At 46.4% G+C, this 24345-nt stretch overlaps 1 protein-coding gene across 1 annotated transcript in view; it reads right to left on the minus strand.

The window, feature by feature from the left end:
• The window catches only part of GFRA3 (GDNF family receptor alpha 3), a 32009-nt gene extending 12790 nt beyond the window's left edge, over positions 1-19219 (minus strand). The window contains exons 1-4 of the mRNA XM_053566047.1: positions 18946-19219; positions 9312-9599; positions 1753-1845; positions 197-509 (exon numbers count right to left, since the gene is read on the minus strand). Of these exons, the coding sequence (XP_053422022.1) occupies positions 197-509; positions 1753-1845; positions 9312-9599; positions 18946-19039 (788 nt within the window). The 5' untranslated portion in view covers positions 19040-19219. The remainder of the gene's footprint in view (positions 1-196; positions 510-1752; positions 1846-9311; positions 9600-18945) is intronic.
• Between the last annotated feature and the right edge of the window lie 5126 nt (positions 19220-24345).

Raw genomic sequence — 24345 nt, forward strand, 5'->3', positions numbered from 1 at the left:
ATTTCCCGCGGTTTTTATTTTTTGAGAAAAGTTTCGTGAAATATTCAAGGTGACTATTTGATGAAGCAGCCTGTGGGCCCACAGTTCCCTGGGGGTTCTGACCCAGCCCGGCACAGAAAGGCAGTCAGGAAGGAGTGGCGTTGTGTCACGCCCCTGCCCACCCTGCTATCCGCCCCCCGCCCCGCCTCCCGCGCACCTGCACAGCGGGTCCGAGAGGCAGAGGCTCCGTAGCTCCAGGCAGCTAGGGGCCACCGACGGCAGCGCACAGCTGGGGGCGATGGTGTTTTTCCGGCGCTCCCCACAACCACGGTCTGTGGGCGCGCACGGGCAGAGCAGCATTCCCTGCGCGTGGGGCTCTGCCGCCTTCTCGAAGAAGGTGAGCAGCTGCCTAAGGCAGGCTTGGCGCTGGCAGCGGGCCCCAGAGCACGCCTCCCCGTAAGCTTTGCGCAGCCGCTCACACTTTTCATTAAGAGTACACAGAGTAGTGAACTTGAGGCAGAGGTCTGAGTCTGGAGGGAAAAGGGCACCAAGTCACTAGGTTGCCTCCTCCACACGCTTGCAGCCCAGGATCCCTAGGAACCTCGAAAACACCTGATTTGACAAGGGATAGGAGAAAAAGGAGGACTGTTCTGAATATAACCACTCCTAATCCAAGGCTTTCCCTCTACTCACAACCTGGTATTCCGAAGCTTTCTCCATCCCACTGCTCATCTTCACTAAATACATCATCTGAATACATCTAACAGCCATTTATCTGGAACTCGAGTGGCCAGGGAACTCAGATAACCACAACCTCAATGCTATGCAGTGAAGTCTGATAGTGGAAATCATGACCTAGAGGCCCTGCAACATTCTAAAGCACTTTCTAAATGTCCAAAAGAGATATAACCAAATTCTATTCAGGCTTCTAGTGTGGCTGGCACCTGTGTATTCTGTTCAGTTTTAATGTCACCTACCCTTCTTTCATTTACTGATTCATGCACACTCTGTTCTTCATATTTTGAGTTTCAGGAAATTATGGGATTATTTCTATTAACAGAATATTCCAGCAGCCAGGAAATCAACTGGAACAGGTGATTCACTGATTCCTTATAACTAAGAGTTTGTTGTATAAATCTCAAACTTATTTTCTCAAAATACTAACTCTAATATATAGAAATAACAGCAAAGCTCATATCTTTCTCAAAAGAGTGCATGTGTGTGCAGTCTCAATTAAGTCAAGCCTCACTTTCCTGAAAAACATGCATCACAGTCCTTGCCAGACAGATGGCTCCCCACCCTGAGTCACCCCTGTGTGGAGTCACATTCTCTCTCACTATTTTTCCTACCCAATACCTCGTCCATCCCATTAGAATGGTTGAAAACAAGCAATTTCCGAGTCTTTAGGGACAAAAAAGCTACTTTCCTAGCTGCCTTGAATGCGGGTAAATACTCCATTTCAGTACATTTTTTTTCTGAGACTGCTGCCACTCCCACCATACCCTGTGTAGAGACCTGCCTTTTTAAAGCACGGAGCCCTAATGGTCTCTCTTCAAATGCCTCCCTAATAACTGCTGTTCTCAGATGATGACTCCTATGAGACAAGACCATGTACCACAGCTCAGTCTTCCACCCTGACAGTCTTCTTTAGTCACCTGGCAGGCTAGAAACTCTTCCCCTGTAAGCCTTCCAGCTTGTGTTCCCCACTAGCCACCTTTCCCTTGGAGTCCAGGACCAGCCCCCCAATTCCCAGCCTAAGCTTGCCCTCCACACCTGGTTTGAGCATGTTCAGTTTGTTGAGATTGATTTTCCAGGGTTTGCTGGTCACTGTGTCTTCATAGGGGGAGATGTCCAGCTCATATTCACCTAGAGACAAGGTGGGAAGCACCAGCATGCTGAGAGCTGGGGTAGGGTGGCAACAGGAAGGGCTGAAGTTGCTGGGTCAGACCTCAAAGCCCTATGGAGAAAAGGAAAAGGCACAGCCTCTCCCAAACTAGCTGCCAGTTGTGCAGAGATGAGAGAAATGCAGGGCCATAAAGGTGTAGGTTGGGCTCCACAAATAAGTTGGTAAGAATAATAAAAGCTACCATTTGTTGAGCATATCATGTGCTAAGCACTATGGTATAAGTGACATATATATACAACTCATTCCATCCTCCTAAAAACCTTTCAGTAGGTAAGAAGAAATAGAGGATGACAAAGGTTAAGTATCTTGCTCAGGCTCAATTAAGCTAAGAAGTGGAGCTGGAATTTGAAATCAGGACTATCTGATTTCAGAGTCTGCTTCTAACTGCTGGACATACGACCTGTGGGTACAAAATCAGGCAAGGAGACTCTGACTTGTTTTCTCCTGCTATTAGGAAAGGAACAGTGGTGGACTCCCTGTTCAGGCCCAGCTGCTTGGCTGTGGAGATGCATGGCATACAGAAGAAATGGAAGTGAGACCAGGTACTGAATTGAACCTGATTGAGAAAAACAGAAGAAAAAGACACAATGATCTTGAAGCAAAAACACCTCAGTCACCCCCATGGGGCTCTGCACTGCTTAAAGGTACTTATTAGGTCTTATAAAATAGCTGTATAGGGCCGGGTGTGGTGGCTCATGCCTGTAATCCTAGCTCTCTGATAGGTGGGTGGATTGCATGAGTTCACAAGACCAGAGTGAGACCTCATCTGAGGTGAGCCAGAGTGAGACCTCATCTCTAAAAATAGCCATGTGTTGTGGAGGGAGCCTGCAGTCCCAGCTACTTGGGAGGCTACGGCAAGAGAATCGTTTGAGCCCAAGAGTTTGAGATTGTTGTGAGCTATGATGCTACGGCACTCTACCAAGGGTGATAAAGTGAGACTGTCTCAAAAAAAAAAAAAAAAACATAGCTGTATAGGCTGGGTGAGGTGGCTCACGCCTGTAATCCTAGCATTCTGGAAAGTGGATTGCTTGAGCTGAGGAGTTTGAAAGCAGCCTGAGCAAGAGAGAGACCCTGTCTTTACTAAAAGTAGAAAAAACTAGTGGTTATTGTGGGCACCTGTAGTCCTAGCTACTTGGGAGGCTGAGGCAAGAGGAGCTCTTGAGCCCAAGAGCTTGAGGTTGCTATAAGCCATGATGATGTAATGGCACTCTACCCAGGGCGGCAGAAACCCAGGGCAGCAGAGGGAGACTGTCTCAAAAAAAAAAACCCCAAAAACTTTATAGTTCATATAAGAAGTAGAGTTTCTTGGCTTGGTGCCCATAGCTCAGTGGTTAAGGGTGCTGGCCACATGCACGGGGGCTGATGGGTTCAAACATGGCCCCAGCCTGCTAAACAACAGTGACAACAACAAAAACAGCCAGGCATTGTGGTGAGTGCCTGTAGTCCCAGCTACTTGGGAGGCTGAGGCAAGAGAATCATTTAAGACCAAGAGTTTGAGGTTGCTGTGAGCTGTGATGCCAAAGCACTCTACTGAGGGTGAGATAATGAGACTCTGTCTAAAAAAAAAAAAGTAGGGGCTCTAGCCAGGTGGTGGTTCATGCCTCTAATCCTAACACTCTGGGAGGCTGAGGAGGGTGGATTGCTTGAGCTCACGAGTTTGAGACCAGCCTGAGCAAAAGTGAGACACCCCTCTCTACTAAAATAGAAAAACTGAGACAAGAGGATCGCTTGAGTCAAGAGTTGGAGGTTGCTATAAGCTATGACGCCACGGCACTCTACCCAGGGCAACAGCTTGAGACTCTGTCTCAAAAAAAAAAGAAGTAGGGGCTCAGTAATGTTGATTAATAAATCTTGTTGGAAGAGAGAGGTGAGTGAACTAAACTTTCAGGGATGTCTCCCAATAAACCTTTGTAAATGTATCTCTAGGAGAAGAGAAATATGGATAATGTTAGGCAAACAGGAGAGGATAGTCTAGACAATTGGGAAGACCTAGGAGTCCTCTCAGTAAAAGTAGAGAGGTGAGAGGATTTGAAAAAAAGTCTCATCTTAGGGGAATATCTGAAAGAGAAATAATTAGGATGGGGAGTAGAAAGCAGGGAACCAGAAGTGTGGTAAGCTGTATTATTGTTTCCAAGTATTTGCTACCTGCCATGTGGGCCATGTGACTTTCACTCCTACTCTGAGAGGCATACACTTCCCCACCCTACTGATGGTAGACATGGCCATGTGACTTGCTCTGGCCTGTGGATTGTGAGCTGAGTGATATAAATCACATCTGAGCAGATGCTTTAAGAACACTTACATGGGCTTGGTGCCTATAGCTCAGCAGCTAAGACACCAGCCACATACACTGGAGCTGGCGGGTTCGAACCTAGCCTGGGCCTGCCAAACAATAATGACAACTACAACCAAAAAATAGCCAGGTGTTGTGGTGGGTGCCTGTTGTCCCAGTTATTTGGGAGGCTGAGGCAAGAGAATCACTTAAGCCTAGTAGTTGGAGGTTGCTGTGAGCTGTGACAACACGAAACTCTACCAAGGGTGACATAGACTCTGTCTCAAAAAACAAAAACAAAAAAGGAAAGAAGGGGAAAAAAAAAAGAACACTCACATGGTTCTGCTCTTACTCTTTTCCTTCTACCAGCCTGGGTCTTCAGAAGAAGACAAATAGAAAAGAGACAGATGGCTCGGCACCTGTGGCTCAAGCAGCTAAGGTGCCAGCCACACACACCTGAGCTGGCAAGTTCAAATCTATCCCGGGCCCGCCAAACAACAATGACGTCTGCAACCAAAAAAATAGCCAGGCGTTGTGGCAGGTGCCTGTAACCCCAGCTACTTGGGAAGCAGAGGCAGGAGAAAAGCTTGAGCCCAGGAGTTGGAGGTTGCTGTGAGCTGTGATGCCACAGCACTCTACCCAGGGTGAGAGCTTGAGGCTGTCTCAAAAAAAAAAAAAAAAAAAAGAAGAAGAAGAGGCTCAGTGCCTGTGGCTCAAGCAGCAAAGGTGCCAGCCACATATGCCTGAGCTGGCGGGTTTAAATCCAGGCCGGGCCCACCAAACAACAATGACGGCTGCAACCAAAAAATAGCCGGGCATTGTGGCGGGGGCCTATAGTCCCAGATACTTGGGAGGCTAAAGCAGGAGAATCGCTTGAGCCCAGGAGTTGGAGGTTGCTGTGAGCTGTAATGCCATGGCACTGTACCCAGGGTGACAGCTTGAGGTTCTGTCTCAAAAAAAAAAAAAAAAAAGGGCAGCGCCTGTGGCTCAAAGGAGTAGGGCAGTGCCGGCCCCATATGCCAGAGGTGGCGGGTTCAAATCCAGCCCCTGCCAAAAACTGCAAAACAAATGAATAAATAAATAAATAAATAAGAAAGAAAAGAAGGGCGGTGCCTGTAGCTCAGTGAGTAGGGCACTGGCCCCATATACCGAGGGTGGCGGGTTCAAACTCGGCCCCGGCCAAACTGCAACAAAAAACATAGCTGGGCGTTGTGGCAGGCGCCTGTAGTCCCAGCTACTTGGGAGGCTGAGGCAAGAGAATCGCCTAAGCCCAAGAGCTGGAGGTTGCTGTGTGCTGGGATGCCACGGCACCCTACCGAGGGCGGCAAAGTGAAACTCTGTCTCTAAAAAAGAAAAAAAGAAAGAAAAGAAAAGAGACAGAGCCAACTCATGGAGACCTGTATTAGATGTGTAACATGAGCAAGGAATGCATTTTTATAGTTGAAATCCAGAAATTTAGGGATTGCTTGATTGTTACTGCAGCATAACCTAGCAAATTCTTACTAAAAATACAATTGGTACCTAGAAGAGGAGTGCTACAGTAATAAAAAGACCTAATATGTGTGGCATTAGCTTTAGGACTGGGCAGGGGGTGGTGAAGAAACGGTTACTGGGTGCTGGAAAGATGGCAGGCCTTATTATGCAGTGGCAAAGCATTTGGTAAAATTGTTGCTTGTATAACTTGGAAGGAAGATGAAACACTGAATGAACTTGTGCTGTAAGGGGAAGAAACTAAGAAGAAGGTTACTAGTATGTTTTGATGCCATTGGCTGCATTTGGCAAGGTACTACACAAAAGATACAAGTTCAGGAAAGAATCAGCCAGTTCACAAGGAGAGTGGAAATGCAAAAAAGGATCTAGAAATTTCAGGACTTGCAAGATTAAGAAATGCAGCTGTTTATCATAATCAAAAGGTAAAAGATAAAAATGAAAAATGCTTTGAATGATATGTTTCATTACAATTCAGCCTTGGAAAAAGAGCAAATTAAGTATGTGAATATCATGCCATTTGTGGAGCTCTCTTAATTGACTTAAGATGGTACCCAATAAATCCTGCCAGTTGGACAAATGTATTCAGTAAAAAAAAAAACTAAAGTAGTAGCTCTTCCACAGAAGCCTGATAAGGGCAAGGTACTTCTAATTAGGTCTAGAAAAAGATGTATGTCTTGCATTGGGAAAGGCTACTGGATCCTGAGATAATAGAAACCAAAGATATAAGAAGCAATTATGTATTCAGAGTGTTGTGCTGCTAAGAACTACCAGCCTGGATTAAAAGAGACTGTAACTATGTGAGACTTAAAGTGCTCCCACATTTCTCAGGCAGGAAGCAGGCTGAGAATGCTGCTCAGTTCCCAAAGAGGTTGTGGTCCCCAGTGCTCTTTTCAAATGTGCCCAGAGAGAATAATGGAAGAAGAAGGACCTCACAGAAGGCTGGGCCAAGAGCCCTGGCAACATGGAAATTGGGCAACTACTCCCACAGAGCAAAAACAGGGCTGTATTCATTTATTTATCTACTTATTTAGACAGAGTCTCACTCTGTCATCTTGCGTAGAGTGCTATGGCATCCTCATAGCTCACAGCAACCTCAAACTTTTGGGCTTAAGCGATTCTTCTTGCCTTAGCCTCCCAAGTAGCTGGGACTATAGGCGCCCGCCACAACGCCCAGGTATTTGTTGTTGTAGTAGTTGTCATTGTTATTTAGCAGACCCTGGCTAGGTTCAAACCTACCAGCTCTGGTGTATGTAGCCAGTGCCATAACCACTGAGCTACAGGCGCCAAGTCAACGCCTGGCTGTTTTTAAAGGTGACGTCTTGCTCTGGCTCAGGCTGGTCTCCAACTTGTGAACTCAGGCAATCCACCTGCCTCGGCCTCCCAGAGTGCTTGGATCACAGGCGTGAGCCATGGTGCCCAGCCCAAACATGACCTTATCAAAGAACAACCTCCTTTCCCAGGGATTTGCAATGTTTGTCTAGCAGGATTTCCAAATTGCTATGAATCAATGTCTGCTGCGTGCTTCCTATTCCTTCCCTTACTAAGAGTGTTTACTGTGGTTATCCTGTTTCATTTGTATGCTGAGTATGTAGAGTAGACAGATGACTTGTCTTTTTAGTTTGTAGGTTTCTAGATCAAGAGGAGCCACATCCAGACCCAGTACAGAAACTATCATGAGATCCTAGATTTGAAAGCCTGAAGTCATGTTTGGGTAGAACTTTTAGGACATCTTCCCTGGAAAGTGGGTGGGTATATTTTACTTGTGGAAGAAAAGAAAATGAATATTTTGACCAAGTGGTGCCATATGGTAGGTTGTATTATTGCTTCCAGTGACTCTTTGCCCTCTCTATAAGATTGAATAACTTCACTTGTTACCATGTGGTTTTCCTTTTTTTTTTGTTTGTTTTTGAGACAATCTCACTCTGTGGCCCTGGGCAGACTGACATGGCATCATAGTTCACAGTAACATCAAACTCCTAGGTTCAAGTGATCCTCCCGCCTCAGCCTCCCGAATAGCTGGAACTATAGGCACCTGCCACAATGCTAGGCTAGTTTTTCTCTTTTTAGTAGAGAGAGGATCTTGCTCTTGCTCAGGCTGGTTTTGAACTCCCGAGCTTGAGCAATCTGCCCGCCTCAGCCTCCCAAAATGCTGGGATTATAAGTGTAGCCACCAGCCCAATTGACCAGGTGATTTTCAATATCTCCCTGTGGGAGAGCATACTTCCCCACCCGTGATGTCAGGCTTGGCTATGTGCTTTGCTCTGTCAGTAGAATGTAAACAGTAGTGTATTTAAGATCTGAGTGGAAGCTTTAAAACATATCAAATGGGGCAGCGCCTGTGGCTCAGTCGGTAGGGCGCCGGCCCCATATACTGAGGGTGGCGGGTTCAAACCCGGCCCTGGCTGAACTGCAAACCAAGAAATGGCTGGGCGTTGTGGTGGGTGCCTGTAGTCCCAGCTACTCGGGAGGCTGAGGCAAGAGAATCCCTTAGGCCCGGGAGTTGGAGGTTGCTGTGAGCTGTGTGATGCCTGGGGACTCTACCGAGGGCCATAAACTGAGACACTGTCTCTACAAAAAAAAAAAAAAAACATATCAAATGGCCGGGCCAGGTGGCTCGCGCCTGTAATCCCAGCACTCCTGGAGTCTGAGGCAGGTGGTTTGCCAGAGCTCAGGAGTTTGAGACCAGCCTGAGCAAGAGCGAGATCCCATCTCTAAAAACTAGCCTGGTGTTGCATGGTGCCTGTGGCTCAAAGTAGTAGGGTGCCGGCCAGTATGGGGTGGGTTCAAACCCAGCCCTGGCCAAAACTGAAAAAAAAAAACAAAACAAAACAAAAAAACAACTAGTCCTATGTTGTGGCAGGCGCCTAAAGTCCCATCTACTCGGGAGGCTGAGACAAGAGAATCCCTCGAGTCCAGGAGTTTGAGGTTGCTGTGAGCTATGACACCATAGCACTCAATCCTAGGACGACTGAGTGAGACTCTATCTCTAAGAAAAAAAAAAAAAAATCAAATGGTTCTACTAATGCTTATTTCCTTCTGCCATGAGAAAGGAAAATTCCAGAGAAATGCTACACCTTTTTCCGGGATCCCAGAATGAAGAAGACATACGAAACAGCCAATACAGTACACAAGAAAGAACTAAACCTTGGTATTGCAAGTCACTGTTTGGCTACCACCACATAATCCAGCCAAAGCTGACTAATCAAGAGAGGAGTCTATGGAAAGAATCAGAGGAAGCTCCTCTCTTTGGCTCTTTCTGTGCCTTCTCTCTCTTATGATCTCCTGTCTGCTTAATGAGTATCTTTTCTGTTAAAAACTGGACCAAGATGCTACCTCCAAGGTAGCTTGTGGATTACATGGACTTTGGAGCCTGTTTATGGGTTAAGACTCTTTTCCCCACCTCTTCTCCAAACTCTTATACTCCAGGAGCTCCCAGATTGGGCCTCGGCCTGGTCAGAGCTCTGCCAAGTGGAAGCTACCTGCTGCCAGTAGGGAGAAGAGAGGGCAGTTGTTGAGGGCCCAAAAGGATACTGTCAACTCCTCCCTCCACTTCTCCCTGATGTCAAATGGTTCATTATTATCCCCCATGTGGCCTATATCCTGTAGGATTACAAAATAATCCCCAAGGGCCATCTTCCCTAGCTTAGGTCCCTCTGGCCTCACCAAGATTGTGGGCACGGTGAACGGTCCAATAGATATTCAAGCAGGTAGCTTGGTTCTTCATGCGACGGTGGCACGTGCAGCCTTTCAGAGAGCTGTTCCTGAGTTGCTGTGCTGCCTCTAGGCAGTCTGCAAGGACTGAAGGCTCCTCTGAGGGCAACGGGGTGCTTATACTAGAAGTGCAGGAATCCAGGTGGTGATAGGCCGCGTTGCATGTGGGATCAGCCTGGCACTTCCTCCTGGCCTGGATACAGCTGTTCATGAGCCGGCCCTCTGTGGGAAGGGGTTCTCCTGTAGAAGAAGTGACCAGGTGAGGCTCACATAAGGTCAGAGTAGCTGTCTGGGAGTACCAAGTCATAAAGTAGGGTGGAAAGGTATTCCTGACATAACCTTCAGAAAGTCTTAGGGTAGCACAAAAGGCCTTTAGGAGTAAGTATGGAAAGAAAGAAGCCCAGCAGGACAGGCAGTCTGTAGCCATCACAACCTGGGCAGAATAGATAAGGCCCAAGAAGAGATGGGTGTTTAAAGAGAGGCAGGAGAGGAAGGCTCAGGAGGCAGGGGAGGAAGGCTGTGTAAAGCTAAGCCTGATGACCCCACGAGGGACAGGATGCTGGACTGAACTATGTCCTGGGCAGGGCTAGTATCATTACCAGAGAGTTGAGGATGGGCAAAGGAGTACTAAATGAGAGTAACAACTTTGAGTCTTCCATTAAAAATAATTTTAAAATACCTTACATGGGAACTGTTGCAATTGCTAGAAGAGTAGAAAGGGCTGACTCTCTGACTCTGTCTCTCACTCAAAAATACTAAGGTGGGATATATCCCACACCTGGAGGAAGCCCCTGCATCCTAGGATTTAGGGTCTCCAACATGGGATAATGGAACAACATCCTTCAAAGGAAAAATTCCACAAGTCATTCTTAATTTTTTGCTTTCTTTTGTATTATATGGTGGGGGGTTTTTTGTTTTGTTTTTTTTGCAGTTTTTGGCCGGGACTGGGTTTGAACCCACCACCTCTGGTATATGGGGCCGGCGCCCTACTCCTTTGAGCCACAGGTGCCACCCTCTTTTGTATTATATGTTTAATCCAACAGGTCCTCGCAAGTCCTCAACATCTGAAATCTGTCCACATTTTTCCCATGTCTGTTACAACCTCCTTAGCTCAAGCCACCATCCACTCTCTCCCACCAAGGCTCCTTACTGGTCTCCCTGATTCCATCTTCTAAACCCATTTTCCTATACCATTCAGATTCAGATTCCTTTTTCTTTTTTTTTGAGACAAGAGTCTAACTATGTCACCCTCAGTAGAGTGCTGTCGCATCACAGCTCACAGCAACCTCAAACTGTTAGGCTTACACAATTCTCTTGCCTCAGCCTCCCAAGTAGCAAGGACTACAGGCGCCTGCCACAACACCTGGCTATTTTTAGAGACAGGGTGTTGCTCTTGCTCAGGCTGGTCTCAAACCTGTGAGCTGTGAGCTCAGGTAATCCACCCGCCTCAGCCTCCCAAGTGCTGGGATTACAGGCGTGAGCCACCACGCTTGGCCTATGCCACATTTAAAAAATCTATTCATTGATTAATGGAGATTTGAGTTGTTTCTACCTTCTGGTTATTATAAACAGCACTTCATCCTAGCACTCTGGGAGGCCAAGGCTGATGGAGTCCCTGAGCCAAAGCATGACCTCGTCTCTAAAAATAAATAGCTAGGTGTTATGGCAGGTGCTTGTACTACCAGCTACTTGGGAAGCCGAGGCAAGAGAATTTCATAAGCCCAAGATTTGAGGTTGCTGTGAGCTATGATACCACAGCACTAAGGGTAACAAAGTGAAACTCTATCTCAAAAAACTAAAAAAAGGGTGGTGCCTGTGGCTCAGTGAGTAGGGTGCTGGCCCCATATGCTGAGGGTGGTGAGTTCAAACCCAACCCCGGCCAAACTGCAACAATAGAAAAAAAAATAACACCTTTGTGGAGAGCTCCTGTGGCTGAGTAGGTTGGGCACCAGCCCCATACTGAGGGTGGTGGGTTCAAGCCCGGCCCCGGCCAAACTGCAACAAAAAAATACCTGGGCATTATGGAGGGTGCCTATAGTCCCTAGCTACTCAGGAGGCTGAGGCAAGAGAATCGCCTAAGCCCAGGAGTTGGAGGTTGCTCTGAGTTGTGATGCCACGGCACTCTACCAAGGGCGATAAAGTGAGACTCTGTCTCTCAAAAAAAAAAAAAAAAAGCACTTCTGTGAATGTTCATCTACAAGTACTCATTTGAATACCTGTTTTTGATTATTTTGAGTATATACCTGGGAGGCAAATTGCCAGGTCATGTGGTAATTCTACAATTAACTTTTTGAGGAGCTGCCAAACTGTTTTCTACAGTAGTTACACCATTTTACATTCCTACCAGCAATGTATATGGATTTCACTTCCTCCATCCTTGCCAACCCTTGTTATTTTCCCGTCTCTCTACTATTTAATTAATTAATTTATTTTTTGAGACAGAGTCTCTCTCTGTTGCACTGGGTAGACTTCCTTGGTGTCATAGCTCAAAGCAACTTCAAATTCTTGCTTGGGCATGAGCAGTCCTCTCTCCTCAGCCTCCCTAGTAGTTGGGACTACAGATTCCCGTCACAATGCCCAGCTAATTTTTCTGTTGCTTTTTTTTTCAGTAGGGGGGGGTCTCACTCTTGCTCAGCTGGTCTTCAACTCCTAAGCTCAAGCAATCCACCCACCTTGGCCTCCTAGAGTGCTAAGATTATAAAAGTGAGCCACCATGCCCAGACTCCTTTTTTTTTTTTAAATTATAGGCATCCGTGTGAGTATAAAGTGGTATCTCATTGTGGCTTTCACTTGCATTTCCCTAATGACTAAGGATGTTGAATATATTTTTTAATGTGTTTGTTAGCCACTTGTTCATCTTCCTTGGTATTAACTTTTTATTGAGGTATATAGAAAAGTACATGAATCAAAAATGCATAGCTTGGCTCGGCGCCTGTGGCTTAAGTGGCTAAGGCGCCAGCCACATACACCTGAGCTGGTGGGTTCAAATGCAGCCTGGACCCACCAAACAACAATGATGGCTGCAACCAAAAAATAGCCAGGCGTTGTGGCAGGTGCCTGTAGTACCAGCTACTTGGGAGGCGGAAGCAGGAGAATTGCTTGAGCCCAGGAGTTAGAGGTTGCTGTGAGCTGTGATGCCACAGCACTCTACCCAGGGCAACAGCTTGAGGCTCTGTCTCAAAAAAAAAAAAAAAAAAATGCATAGCTTGGCTTGGTGCCCATAGCTCGATTGTTAGGGCGCCAGCCACACGCACCAGGATTGGTGGGTTCGAACCCAGCCCGGGCCTGCTAAACAACAGTGACAACAACAACAAAATTGTCTGGGTGTTGTGGTGGGTGCCTATAGTTCCAGCTACTTGGGAAGCTGAGGCAAGAAAATCTCTCAAGCCAAAGAATTTGAGGTTCCTGTGAGCTGTGACACTACAGTATTCTTTTGAGGATGACATAGTGAAACTGTTTCAAAAAGAAAAAAATGCATAACTTGGTGGGGCATGGTGGCTACTTTCTGTAATCCTTTAATTTGTATTTTGTTTTTTTTAAGCAGGCCCTGGCTGGGTTCAAACCCATCAGCCCCAGTGCATGTGGGCTAACAACTGAGCTACGAGCCCCTCAGCCATCATCCCTGTAATCCTAGCACTTTGGGAGGCTGAGGTGGGAGGATCATTTGAGGTTAAGAGTTCAAAACCTGAGCAAGAGTAAGACCCTGTCTCTACTGAAAATAGAAAAATTCGCGTAAGCCCAAGAGTTAGAGGTTGCTGTGAGCCGTGTGACGCCACGGCACTCTACCGAGGGCGGTACAGTGAGACTCCGTCTCTACAAAAAAAAAAAAAAAGAGAAAATAGAAAAATTAACTGGGCATGGTGGGAGGCACCCGTAGTACCGGCTACTCCAGAGGATGAGGCAAGAGGATCACTTGACTGAGAGTTTGAGGTTCCTGTGAGCTGTGTTGAGGCCATAATACTCTAGTCTATCTCGATGAATTTCATAAATTAAATACACCTGTGTAAGCAGAATCCAGAAAAAGGTACAGAACATTACCAGTAACCCAGAAGCTCTCCTCCAGTCACTGTTTTCCCAAGGAAACCAGGAAAACTAATCTGTTAAAGATTAGTTTTACCTGTTTTTTAATCACACAACATGTGTGTCTTGGTATATTTTGCTCAATTTTGTTTATGAAATTCACTTATACCGTTAAGTGTACTTGTATATAGCTTATTTTCATTGTTCTTTCCTGTTTTCCTTTTTCTTTTTCAGACAGAGGCTTACTCTGTCACCCTGTAGCTGGGACTACAGGCACTCGCCACAACAACCTGCTATTTTTGTTTTTATTTATTTATTTATTCATTTTTTGAGACAGAGTCTCACTTTGTCACCCTCAGTAGAGTGCTGTGGTGTCACAGCTCACCGCAACCTCAAACTCTTGGGCTTAAGAGATTCTTTTACCTCAGCCTCCCAAGTAGCTGGGACTACTGGCACCTACCACAATGCCCAGCTATTTTTTTGGATGTGGGTCCCACTCTTGTGCTGGCTGGTCTCGAACATATAAGCTCAGGCAATCCACCCTCCTCAGCCTCCCAAGTGCTGGGATTATAGGCATGAGCCACCACACCAGGCCTTTTTTTTTTCTTTTTTGATACAAATTCTTAAGCTGTTGCCCTAGGTAGAGTGCCCTAGCATCACAGCTCACACAAACCTCGCTCTTGAGTTCAAGTGATTTTCTTGCCTCAGCCTCTGGAGTAGCTGGGACTACAGGCACCTGCCACAATGCCCGGCTATTTTTAGAGATATAGTGTCGCTCTTGCTCAGGCTGGTTTTGAACTCCTCAGCTCAGGTGATCCACCCATCAGTAGGTCCGCCTCAGCCTCCTAAAGTGCTAGGATTACAGATGTGAGCCACTGTTCCTGACCACAAATAATATTTTTAATGCAATATTTTTAGAAGTTAGGCGGCACCTGTGATTCAGTGGGTAGGACGCAGGCCCCATATACCTTTGGCAGGTCCAAACCCATCCTGGCCAAACTGCAACAAAAAAATAGCCGGGCGTTGTGGCTGGCACCTGTAGTCCCAGCTACTCAGGAGGCTGAAGGAAGAGAATTGCCTAAGCCCAGGAGTTGGAGGTTGCTGTGAGCTGTGACGTCACAGCACTCCACCGAGGACGATAAGGTGAGACTCTGTCTCTAAATAAATAAAAATAAAAATAAAATGAAAATATGTTTAGAAGTTGAAATTAATGTGAAAAAATCTATGATGAACAAAATATTAAATTTTTTTTTTTGAGACAGTGTCATACTATGTCACCCTTGATAGAGTACCATGGCATCACAGCTCATAGCAACCTCAAACTCTTGGGGTCAAATGATTCTCTTGCCTCAGCCTCCCACATAGCTGGGACTACAGGCACCCGCCACAACACCTGGCTATTTTTTCATCGCAGTTGTCATTGTTGTTTAGCTGGTAAAATATTAAAATTTTAAATAAATAGTTACAGGACCATGAGGAGGCATGAAGCAAAAGAAAAAAATTAGTACTGATCCTTCCATTATTTCTGAATTGAACATGACACCACTTTTCAAACTTTAAGGTGCATCAGAATTTCCAGTGAGCTTGTTAAAATTCATATTCACAGGCTGGGTGTGGTGGCTGCCTGTAACCCTAGCACTTGGGAGGCCAAGGCAGGTGGATTGCCTGAGCTTACAGGTTCTAGACCAGCCAGAGCCAGAGCAACACCCTGTTTCTAAATAATAGCCGGGCGTTGAGGCGGGTGCCTGTAGTCTCAGCTACTCTCAAGGCTGAGGTAATGGATCATTTGAACCCAAGAGTTTGAGGTTGCTGTGAGCTAAGACACCATGGCACTCTACCAAGGGTGACCAAATGAGACTCTGTCTCAAAAAAAAAAAAAAAAAAAAGGGCGACGCCTGTGGCTCAGTGAGTAGGGTGCCAGCCCCATATACCGAGGGTGGTGGGTTCAAACCCAGCCCCGGCCAAACTGCAACAAAAAAATAGCCAGGTGGGGTGGCGCCTGTGGCTCAGCGGGTAGGGCGCCGGCCCCACATGCCGAGGGTGGTGGGTTCAAACTCGGCCCCGGCCAAACTGCAACAACAAAAAAAAATAGCCGGGTGTTGTGGCGGGCGCCTATAATCCCAGCTACTTGGGAGGCTGAGGCAAGAGAATCGCCTAAGCCTAGGAGTTGGAGGTTGCTGTGAGCTGTGCGATGCCATGGCACTCTACCAAGGGCGATAAAGTGAGACTCTGTCTCTACAAAAAAAAAAAAAAAAAAATAGCCGGGTGTTGTGGCGGGCGCCTGTATTCCCAGCTGCTCAGGAGGCTGAGGCAAGAGAATGGCGTAAGCCCAAGAGCTGGAGGTTGCTGTGAGCTATGTGACCTCATGGCACTCTACCGAGGGCGGTAAAGTGAGACTCTGTCTCTACAAAAAAAAAAAAAAAGTATATCAGAATGTATAGTTCAAAAAAACATGTGATAATCTTACCTGTGGAAGGTGAGGGAAAATGTTTTTAATATTTCAAAAAATGAATTTAAGGAAGGAATTTATTAGATTTTACAACTTTATCAAAAGGGGGACATTTAAACAGGTTAAGGAAATTCTAAAAGTTTAAGAAGTTACATCAGGTAGGTACCCAATAAGTGGTTGCTAAAAGAAATGTAGCAGGGCAAGGCTTATTGCTGTGAGTGGATTAAATAAATATTTAACTGGACTAAATAATGAGTCATAACTATTTTCAAAAGAAAACTTAATTTCTTAGCTGATAGTTCACCAGGTTTGAATAGTGGTAAATTTAGGCGCATCCCAGCCCAACAAAGTGGGAACTTGGGCCCCACTAAATTTCACCTCAACAAGAATAAGCTTGTTTTTCCTGAGTTGTGAAACAAAGATCTTGATCCAGAGCAAAGGTCACACATTGATACAGTGTGCAGATGTGTTTTTTCAATTGACATAGTATTTCTTTTTTTTTTTTTTTTACACAATATTTTCTTAAAGTTGTAATTAGTGGCCAGCATTTAAAAAAAAAATTTTTTTTTTGAGATAGTCTCACTTTGTCACCCTCTGTAGAGTGCTGTAGTGTCACAGCTCACAGCAACCTCAAACTCTTGTGCTTAAGTGATTCTCTTGCCTTAGCCTCCCAAGTAGCTAGGACTATAGGTGCCCACCACAACACCTGGCTGTTTTTGTTGTTGTTGTCGTCATTGTTGTTTAGTAGGCCAGGTTCAAACCTGCCAGCCCTGGTATATGTGGCTGGTGCCCTAACCACTGAGCTACAGGCGCCAAGCCTAAAAATTAGATTTCCTTAGCTCAAACATTCATGTAAAAAAAGTCAGATTTCACATTAAACTATGGATTTTCAATTTCTCTTGAAAAATGGAAACTCCTGGCCCACAATGTAACAACTGTAGTTAAGTAATGACTGCCCCTTTTTGACAAATCATGCCTTTCCCAATTACAGACCCCAGCACTCCCAGAGGTTCTCAAACTGTGGGTCTCTACTCCTTTGTAACAATAAAAATACATCTGGACATTAGGAAGGTTGAGAACCACTGCTACTGTATTTGCCCCACCTCCTCATTTATGCTGCCACTGCTATATCTATTTCTAGTCAGCAGCCTGGCTTTGGAAATTGGTTTTCTGCTTCTTGGTACATAGAGAATGAGTAACTGCAAAATGGGCCACATCAGGTTATGCTTCAGGGCACAAGATCCTCCTTTGTGGCTAGGCACAGTGGTTCACAGCTGTAATCCTAGTGCTCTAGGAAGCCAAGGCAGGAGGATCATTTGAGCTCAGGAGTTCGAGACCAGCCTGAGCAAGAGCAGGAGCCCATCTCTACTAAAAATAGAAAAATTAGCCGGGTATTGTGGCATGTTCCTGTAGTCCCAGCTATTCAGGAGCTTGAAACAGGAGGATAGTCTGAGCCCAGGAGTTTGAAGTTGTTGTGAGCTAGGCTGAGGGCATATCACTCTAGCCTGGAGCAACAAAGTGAAACTGTCTCAAAAACAAACAAAAACATAACTTAAAAAAACTGTCATTTGTTTCTCCCCATGAGGTCCATAGGTCAGGTACCCATTTTATGGATGGGTGAACAAAGCAAAGTAACATTCACCAGGGGAACAGCAAGTCAAGACTGAGTTAAGGCTAGAACCCAGATTTTTCAGTACATGATGCCACTTCCCTGTGAATTGGAGGTCTCTTTTATTGCTGGCAGTGGTATTTTCTACTCAATTGTTCAAGTTCTCTGTTGATCTCTGCTTTTAGGGAGCCCTCGGCCCACATGGCAGCTCCTGGGTAACTGTTTTAGAGATTTCCAGCAAGGCTAATTAACCAAAAACCATTGCTGTCAAATATTACTGTGGAAAATAGATGTTACCCATTCTGCTTTATTGAACTAGTTAATGAGGAAGGTGTATAATGTTTACCCCTGATCCTCACATGCAGCCAGCCATATCTTTAAGATTAGTTGAATTTCCTGAACAATCAAAGCAGACTGGTGATGTCTTTCTGCCCTGATTTATTGATGGAGCCAGTGTTTTCCCTCCTTCTTTCCATATCTGTCTCACTACCAAGAATGCTTTTCTGCAGAACCATTCTGCAGATAAGGTTTTAGGGCAAGGTATGAGATCTCTGTCTCAGGACAGGAGTCCCAAAGGAGATTCCATGTACTCAGCCCACTCTCACAATTCCAGGGATAGGGATCTTAGATCTCAGGCTGCCCGTCCTTGGAGCAATCGCATGGTTCTAAAACCAGGCCTTGGACTACGTATTCCACAAAACATCTATTGTGGATCTACTTATTTCCACAGGCAAGGCACTGTGCTGGTCAACTTGCAGGGAAAAGGCCGTCCTGCCCAATAGTGAGTTTTCTGCACTAATTAAAATAATAATTACGTATATCCTAAGGAGGGGCGGCACCTGTGGCTCAACGGAGTAAGGCCCTGGCCCCATATGCTGGAGGTGGTGGGTTCAAACCCAGCCCTGACCAAAAACTGCAAAAAAAAAAAAAAGTATATCCTAAGGAGAGGGAGAGAATCAGTAGTTTGACAACCAAATAATGATACTAGCAATTTCTGGGCAGTAGTCTATAAGCCTAATTTGACAAGTCATTTCTAACAAACTTCTCTTTCTTCATTTTACCTAGTTTTTGCTACCTCAGTCCTTAAAAGTGGATGGGATAAAGCCCACATGGCGCACATGGCATTCCTGCTTCTGATTAGATTTCTCCTTGGTTCCTAGAAACGCTGTCTTGGTAGTGGTCTGGTTAAGGGTTGTTCTCTGACTGTGGACCTACCTTAAAAGAGGGAAGAGGGGGATCTGGCATCAAGGAGATGCCTGGGTGGCTATTAGTCGCCCTCGATTAATCTACATCAGTTCGTACACTGTATTAGGCACAGAAGTCATCCCTTGCAGGCGCCCTGGGCTTCCTCCTCCAGTCCCCCAGGCTGGGATGGATGGGTGCCCGGGAACAGGATGGCTACTGTGTCTTCTCTGGGGGGCGGTGACCCGGGACCCGCCTGCACTCTCACCTCCACCTCCTCCTACAGCCCTGTCAGTGCATTCTGAGAGTACGCACGGACCACTCACCGGCTCTGAGCGGCAGCGGCGGCAGCAGCAGCAGCAGCAGCAGCAGCAGCGGGACCGCGGGCGGCGGCGATCGAGGGCTCTGCGGGCGCCCCATGGCGAGGTGTGGACGCCGCGCGCAGCGCTCCTCGCACTAGAGCTTCCCGAGCTGGGCTCCGGCTGCCCGCGCCTCCCACCGCCTGCTCCCGCCCCTCCCTGTACGACGCCTGCACTCTCCCACTAGGGTCTCGGGCGCCGCCCTCCACCTCCAAAGCGCGCGTCCGCCCCGCGCCGCCTCCTCCATTGCACCCAGAGCGGCGGCGTGGGGCGGACGGGGTACCCGCCCCGGTGTGGAGAAGGTGCTTCTCTTCCAGAGTCTAACCACCTGCGGCCAACTTCGCTTAGCAAGATATTGGGGAGCTGCAACGGAAGAATTGCCAGCCCCGGGGTCCCCAAATATTCTCCCCCAAAGAACACCTTTTCTCACTTTCCGGAACCCCCCTCCCCCCAAACACATACCAAAGAACAACAGCGAACTCCACAAGTGAAATCTTGTAACAAAACTTGAACAAATCGGCACAAGGGCACTTGCATTTCTAGTATGTTTTTCTCTTAGAAGTTGCATATCTGTGATCTCATTTTCCTCTCATAGGTGGTTGTTATGAACCTCGGATTCTGCAAATATGAGTCGCAGACTAATGGGGTGACTTCGCTGAGAGCACAGACCTGCCGCCAGATCCCGGGATCTTTACCGGTTTACCAGACTAGACACCAAATTCAGCCTCTTTGGTGTCACGAGGGAGGATGTAAAGATTACTCTCCTCAGATTAAACAGCGGAGATTTCCCTGGGCCAGAGATCACTGAGGAACATGACTGACTGGAGAGGCCATGTAGAAGCCCCATCGTTTTCAGATGATGGGAAAACCAAACTACTCTACCGGAGTGAAACACAGGTAGAAACCACAGCTGTGTCCACAACCCAGGATATCTACTCCTAAGGACAAGGAATTTATTAGGCCTAGGTCTGGGCTGGATTCTCACCAGATCCCAGGCTAAAGACAGACGCGGAATGACTTGGGAGAATGAAAATTGGGCAGTGCACAGAAAGAGAGAAAGGGAAGAGAGAGATGAAAAGGAGTGGAGGGTTTCATCCTCTAACCCTCCAACACCCACCCCCTCCTTACTGCCATAGCCTGCTGGCAACAGGCCAGGAGGGAGGGTATTGAGAATCACAGCATAAACCTCTGAGATTTATTGGCTGCTGCTTCTGAATATGGCCATCCTGCTGTGGCCTCTGGGGGGCATTTGCCGATGTAATCAGCCCAGAAAGAGAGTCATTCCAGCCGGGGTGTAAATCACCCTTCACAAAGCTAGGGGAGAGACATGTGGCCCTAGATAAGGAAGGAGAATCATGTGGCCTCTGTGCCCTTCCCTCCCTTCCCCTGCCCAGGGGGAGCTGCTTCCCGAACTGTAATGCACTTTAAATGGAGTTTATGCTTTGTTTTCATCTCTATCTGCCCTGCCAGGTTTACAGGAGAGTTGTGAAAGTGAACATCTGGCTACTCAGCTTTTGTTATTTCTTTTAAGAGACAGTCTTACTTTGTTGCCCTCGGCAGAGTGCCTTGGTGTCACAGCTCACAGCAACCTCAAACTCTTGGGCTTAAGTGATTCTTGCCTTAGCCTCCCAAGTAGCTGGGACTACAGGTGCCTGCCACAACGCCTGGCTATTTTTTTGTTGTAGTTTTCATTGTTGTTTAGCAGGCCCGGGCTAGGTTCTAACCTGCCAGCCCCGGTGTATGTGGCCAGCACCCTAACCACTGAGCTATGGGCACCAAGCCAGCTACTCAGCTTTTGTACAGGGCCTATTTTCCCCCAACTCCACCTTACCTCTGTGTACCTCTACCAAGCCCTCCCCTCCATGAAGGATAGGCAATCCTGTAGCTGGGGAACTGACAGGCCCACTCTGGCTATCAATTCAAAAAGGAATTTATAAAGCAAAATGTAACAATTTTAGGTGGAAAGGGCTGAGACCCACAGACCAATAAAGGTGGAAGTGCACCTGAGCAAGGTGACAGGTGCCTGTAGTCCAAGCTACTTGGGAGGCTAAGGTGGGAGGATCCCTTGAGCCCAGGAATTTGAGGCCACAATGAGCTATGAACAGCCACTGCACTCCAGCCTGGACAATGAAGAGAGATCCTGTCTCAAGAAAAAAAAAAAAAAAGTGAAGTAGTCAAAAGGTATCATTTCTGCCCTCTCCCACTTCCAACAACCAAGCCAAATGAAGTTTGGAGTGGGACTGGTGGGAAAGGGCGTTTGTTCAGAGTGCTTATTCAAAGTGTCTGTTCAATGCTATCTCCATGGAATGGACCAAGAATGCAAGAGCAGTTTCAAGCTAATGGCCTGTGAGGAATGCCCAATTCTACCTGCAAGAGGTCAGACTTTTTGTGAGAGAAAAATGAATTGCCTGGAGCATATTTCTGTCCAGGCACTGGGGTGGAAAGCCTGATATCACTGGGCCTTTAATGAGGATTGGTAACCAAGGCTTAGGGGAGGGTTGAGGAAGCCTGCGCAAATAAATATAACTCTAAGACTAATATTGATGCCCTCTAGCACACCCTCTCCCCACCAACCGTGTTCTCTGAGACTGCCAACACCTGCTAGATAGGCAGCATTGCCGTTGGGAACCTTGTGGATAATGACAAATGAGCCAGTCCTTTCTATAAAGATGATGTTACTCAGCCATCATTCAATTCAATAATGTCTTTTGAGACTGATTACAGGTCCAGCTTTGTGCTAGGTGCAAAATGATTAAGATTCAAACTCTGCCTTGTGGAGGGCTTTACAACCCACTGAATGGGCACAAACGTCCAAAGTTTCTGTATCTTACTCCACTTTCATCTGTATTCTTGATTTCCCCTCTTATTGTCAGGCTATATGGAATCTGCCTCCTCTCAAGCCCTCTCTGCCTGTTGAGCTTTAATTCCTACTGCTATCCTAATCCAGGATGTTAGCAGTATAATGAATAGTTCAGGCCACAAGCTTTACAAGACTGCTTGGGTTCAAATACCATTTCCAACATTGGCTGGGTGACTTTGGGAAAGTCACTTAATTTTTCTGTGCTTCTACTTCTTCATCCGTAAAATTAAGGATGATATCAACAAGTAACAGTTGTGAGGATCAAGGAAATGTATATATAGGATAAAGGGCTTAATATTATGCCTGGCGCATAGCAAGCACTGATTAATATTTCCCCAGGTGGATTATAGGTGTCATTCTATGAAATTAGCCAGCTCCCACCACCAACCTGCTGATTTGGAACTGGAGGCTGCAGTATTTCTTCCTTTTGCTGAATGTACTACTGGGCCAGAGTGCTTGTAGGAGGATGGGAACAGAGAGAACCATTTTCTACCCTTCAGTTTCTTTTCTTCTTTTTTCTATAAAGTCTTGTTCTGTTGCCTATGCTGGAGTAGAGGTGTGATTATATCTCACTGGAGCCTCAAATTCTAAGGCTTGAGGGATCCTCCCCCCTCAGCCTCCTGAGTAGCTGGGACTATGGGACTAAGGGACTACCATTTCTGGATATCAGTTTCTTGAAGGCAGGAATTGTGTCATATTTTGGAATTGATAACTCCAGATATATATGTTTAAAAGAATTGGTACTTCTGGCTCAGCGCCTGTAGTTCAGCAGCTAGGGCACCAGCCACGTACACCGAGCTGGTGGGTTTGAATTCAGCCCAGGCCTGCCAAACAATAATGACAACTACAACCAAAAAATAGCCCAGCATTGGGGCGGGTGCCTGTAGTTCCCTCTACTTGGGAGGCTGAGGCAAGAGAATTGCTTAAGCCCAAGAGTTTAAGGTTGCTATGAGCTGTGACACCACAGCACCCTACCCAGGGCAACATAGCAAGACTCTGTCTCAAAAAATAAAAATAAAAAAACAAAACATTGGTACTTCTTGAACTGAATGGGGAGGGAATCCCCCACATTTCCCACTTTACACTTCTGATAAAATAAATATTCCTGGGCGGCGCCTGTGGCTCAGTGAGTAGGGCGCCAGCCCCATATGCTGAGGGTGGCGGGTTCAAACCCAGCCCCGGCCAAACTGCAACAAAAAAATAGGCGGGCGTTGTGGCGGGCGCCTGTAGTCCCAGCTGCTTGGGAGGCTGAGGCAAGAGAATCGCGTAAGCCCAAGAGTTAGAGGTTGCTGTGAGCTGTGTGACGCCACAGCACTCTACCCGAGCGAGGGCAGTACAGTGAGACTCTCTCTACAAAAAAAATAAATAAATAAATATTCCTCCCTTCTCTATAGCAGGTCAGCTGGTCCTGGGCTAGATGGAAAACCAGGTTTTTATTTTTTTGAGACCGAGTGTCACTATGTCACCCTGGTTTGAATGCCCTGCGTCACAGCTCACAGAAACCTCAAACTCCTGGGCTCAAGTGATTCTCCTTTTAGTGTCTACCTGTAACCTTGTCTCCCAAGCCCAAGCAAACCTCATGGTCAAATTATTTTTTAAATACTCATCACTATACTAGTGAGGTGCCCCCAATTCTCAAGAACCTACAATTGATGCTCTTAATGGATTTAACATCCAATACAGTGCTAACCCTAGAAAAACACATTGTTCTTTGATAGTCTGGAGCCATACTGCTGTGGTTCAAATCCCAACACCATTTATTAGCTGTGTGACTTGAAACAAGTTATTTAATCCCTCCAATTTATATACACAAAATGAGTTTAGGAAGTCTTGCATACATAAAGCACCTGGAAAATGTTAGGTACTATTATTATTCCTGAAAATAACATTCATCAAATAACAGTCCCTATACAGGGGAGGTTCTTATGGGAAAACGTTGCCTTTTGGGGAAATACAATTTTCCACGAAGTAGATAACTAATTGAGCCTAGTTTTTATTGTGCAACTCAGGATTTCTACTTAAGACTACTGATATGTGAACACATGTACATCAATCTCTTCTCAGGTTGGTGTTTAATTATACTTTTTTGGGGAAATGATCCACTAAGGCAGGAGGCAGTGAGTCAGGGGCTCCTCCTTACACTTGGAAGAAATGCTTCAAGTAGTTTCCTCCTCAAGCTACTAGGAATTCCTGCGTGGCAGAGAGAACAGGGGGCACACATGTGGGTGGAAGAGGAACAGCATCTTTCCCTCAGTCATCTTTACCTAATGCAGTAGCAGCTTTTCTCTCTGTATTCCCCCAAGCCCTTCTGAGCTCTGAGCTCAAGGACTTAAGGATAAGGTCTGAGAGGTAGTTTTCCTCTTGACAGGCAGGAGCTAGGAACAGAGGCCACAGCCTTCAGTTGGCTGGCTTGGAGAATACAGCAGTGCCCTCTGCTGTGAGGCATGCATGCAGCACTCCAGGGCAAGAGCACATGAAATCCTTGCAGGAAAAAAAAAAATTAGTCC

Source organism: Nycticebus coucang, chromosome 17 (assembly GCF_027406575.1).
Source record: "Nycticebus coucang isolate mNycCou1 chromosome 17, mNycCou1.pri, whole genome shotgun sequence".
NCBI lineage: Eukaryota > Metazoa > Chordata > Mammalia > Primates > Lorisidae > Nycticebus > Nycticebus coucang.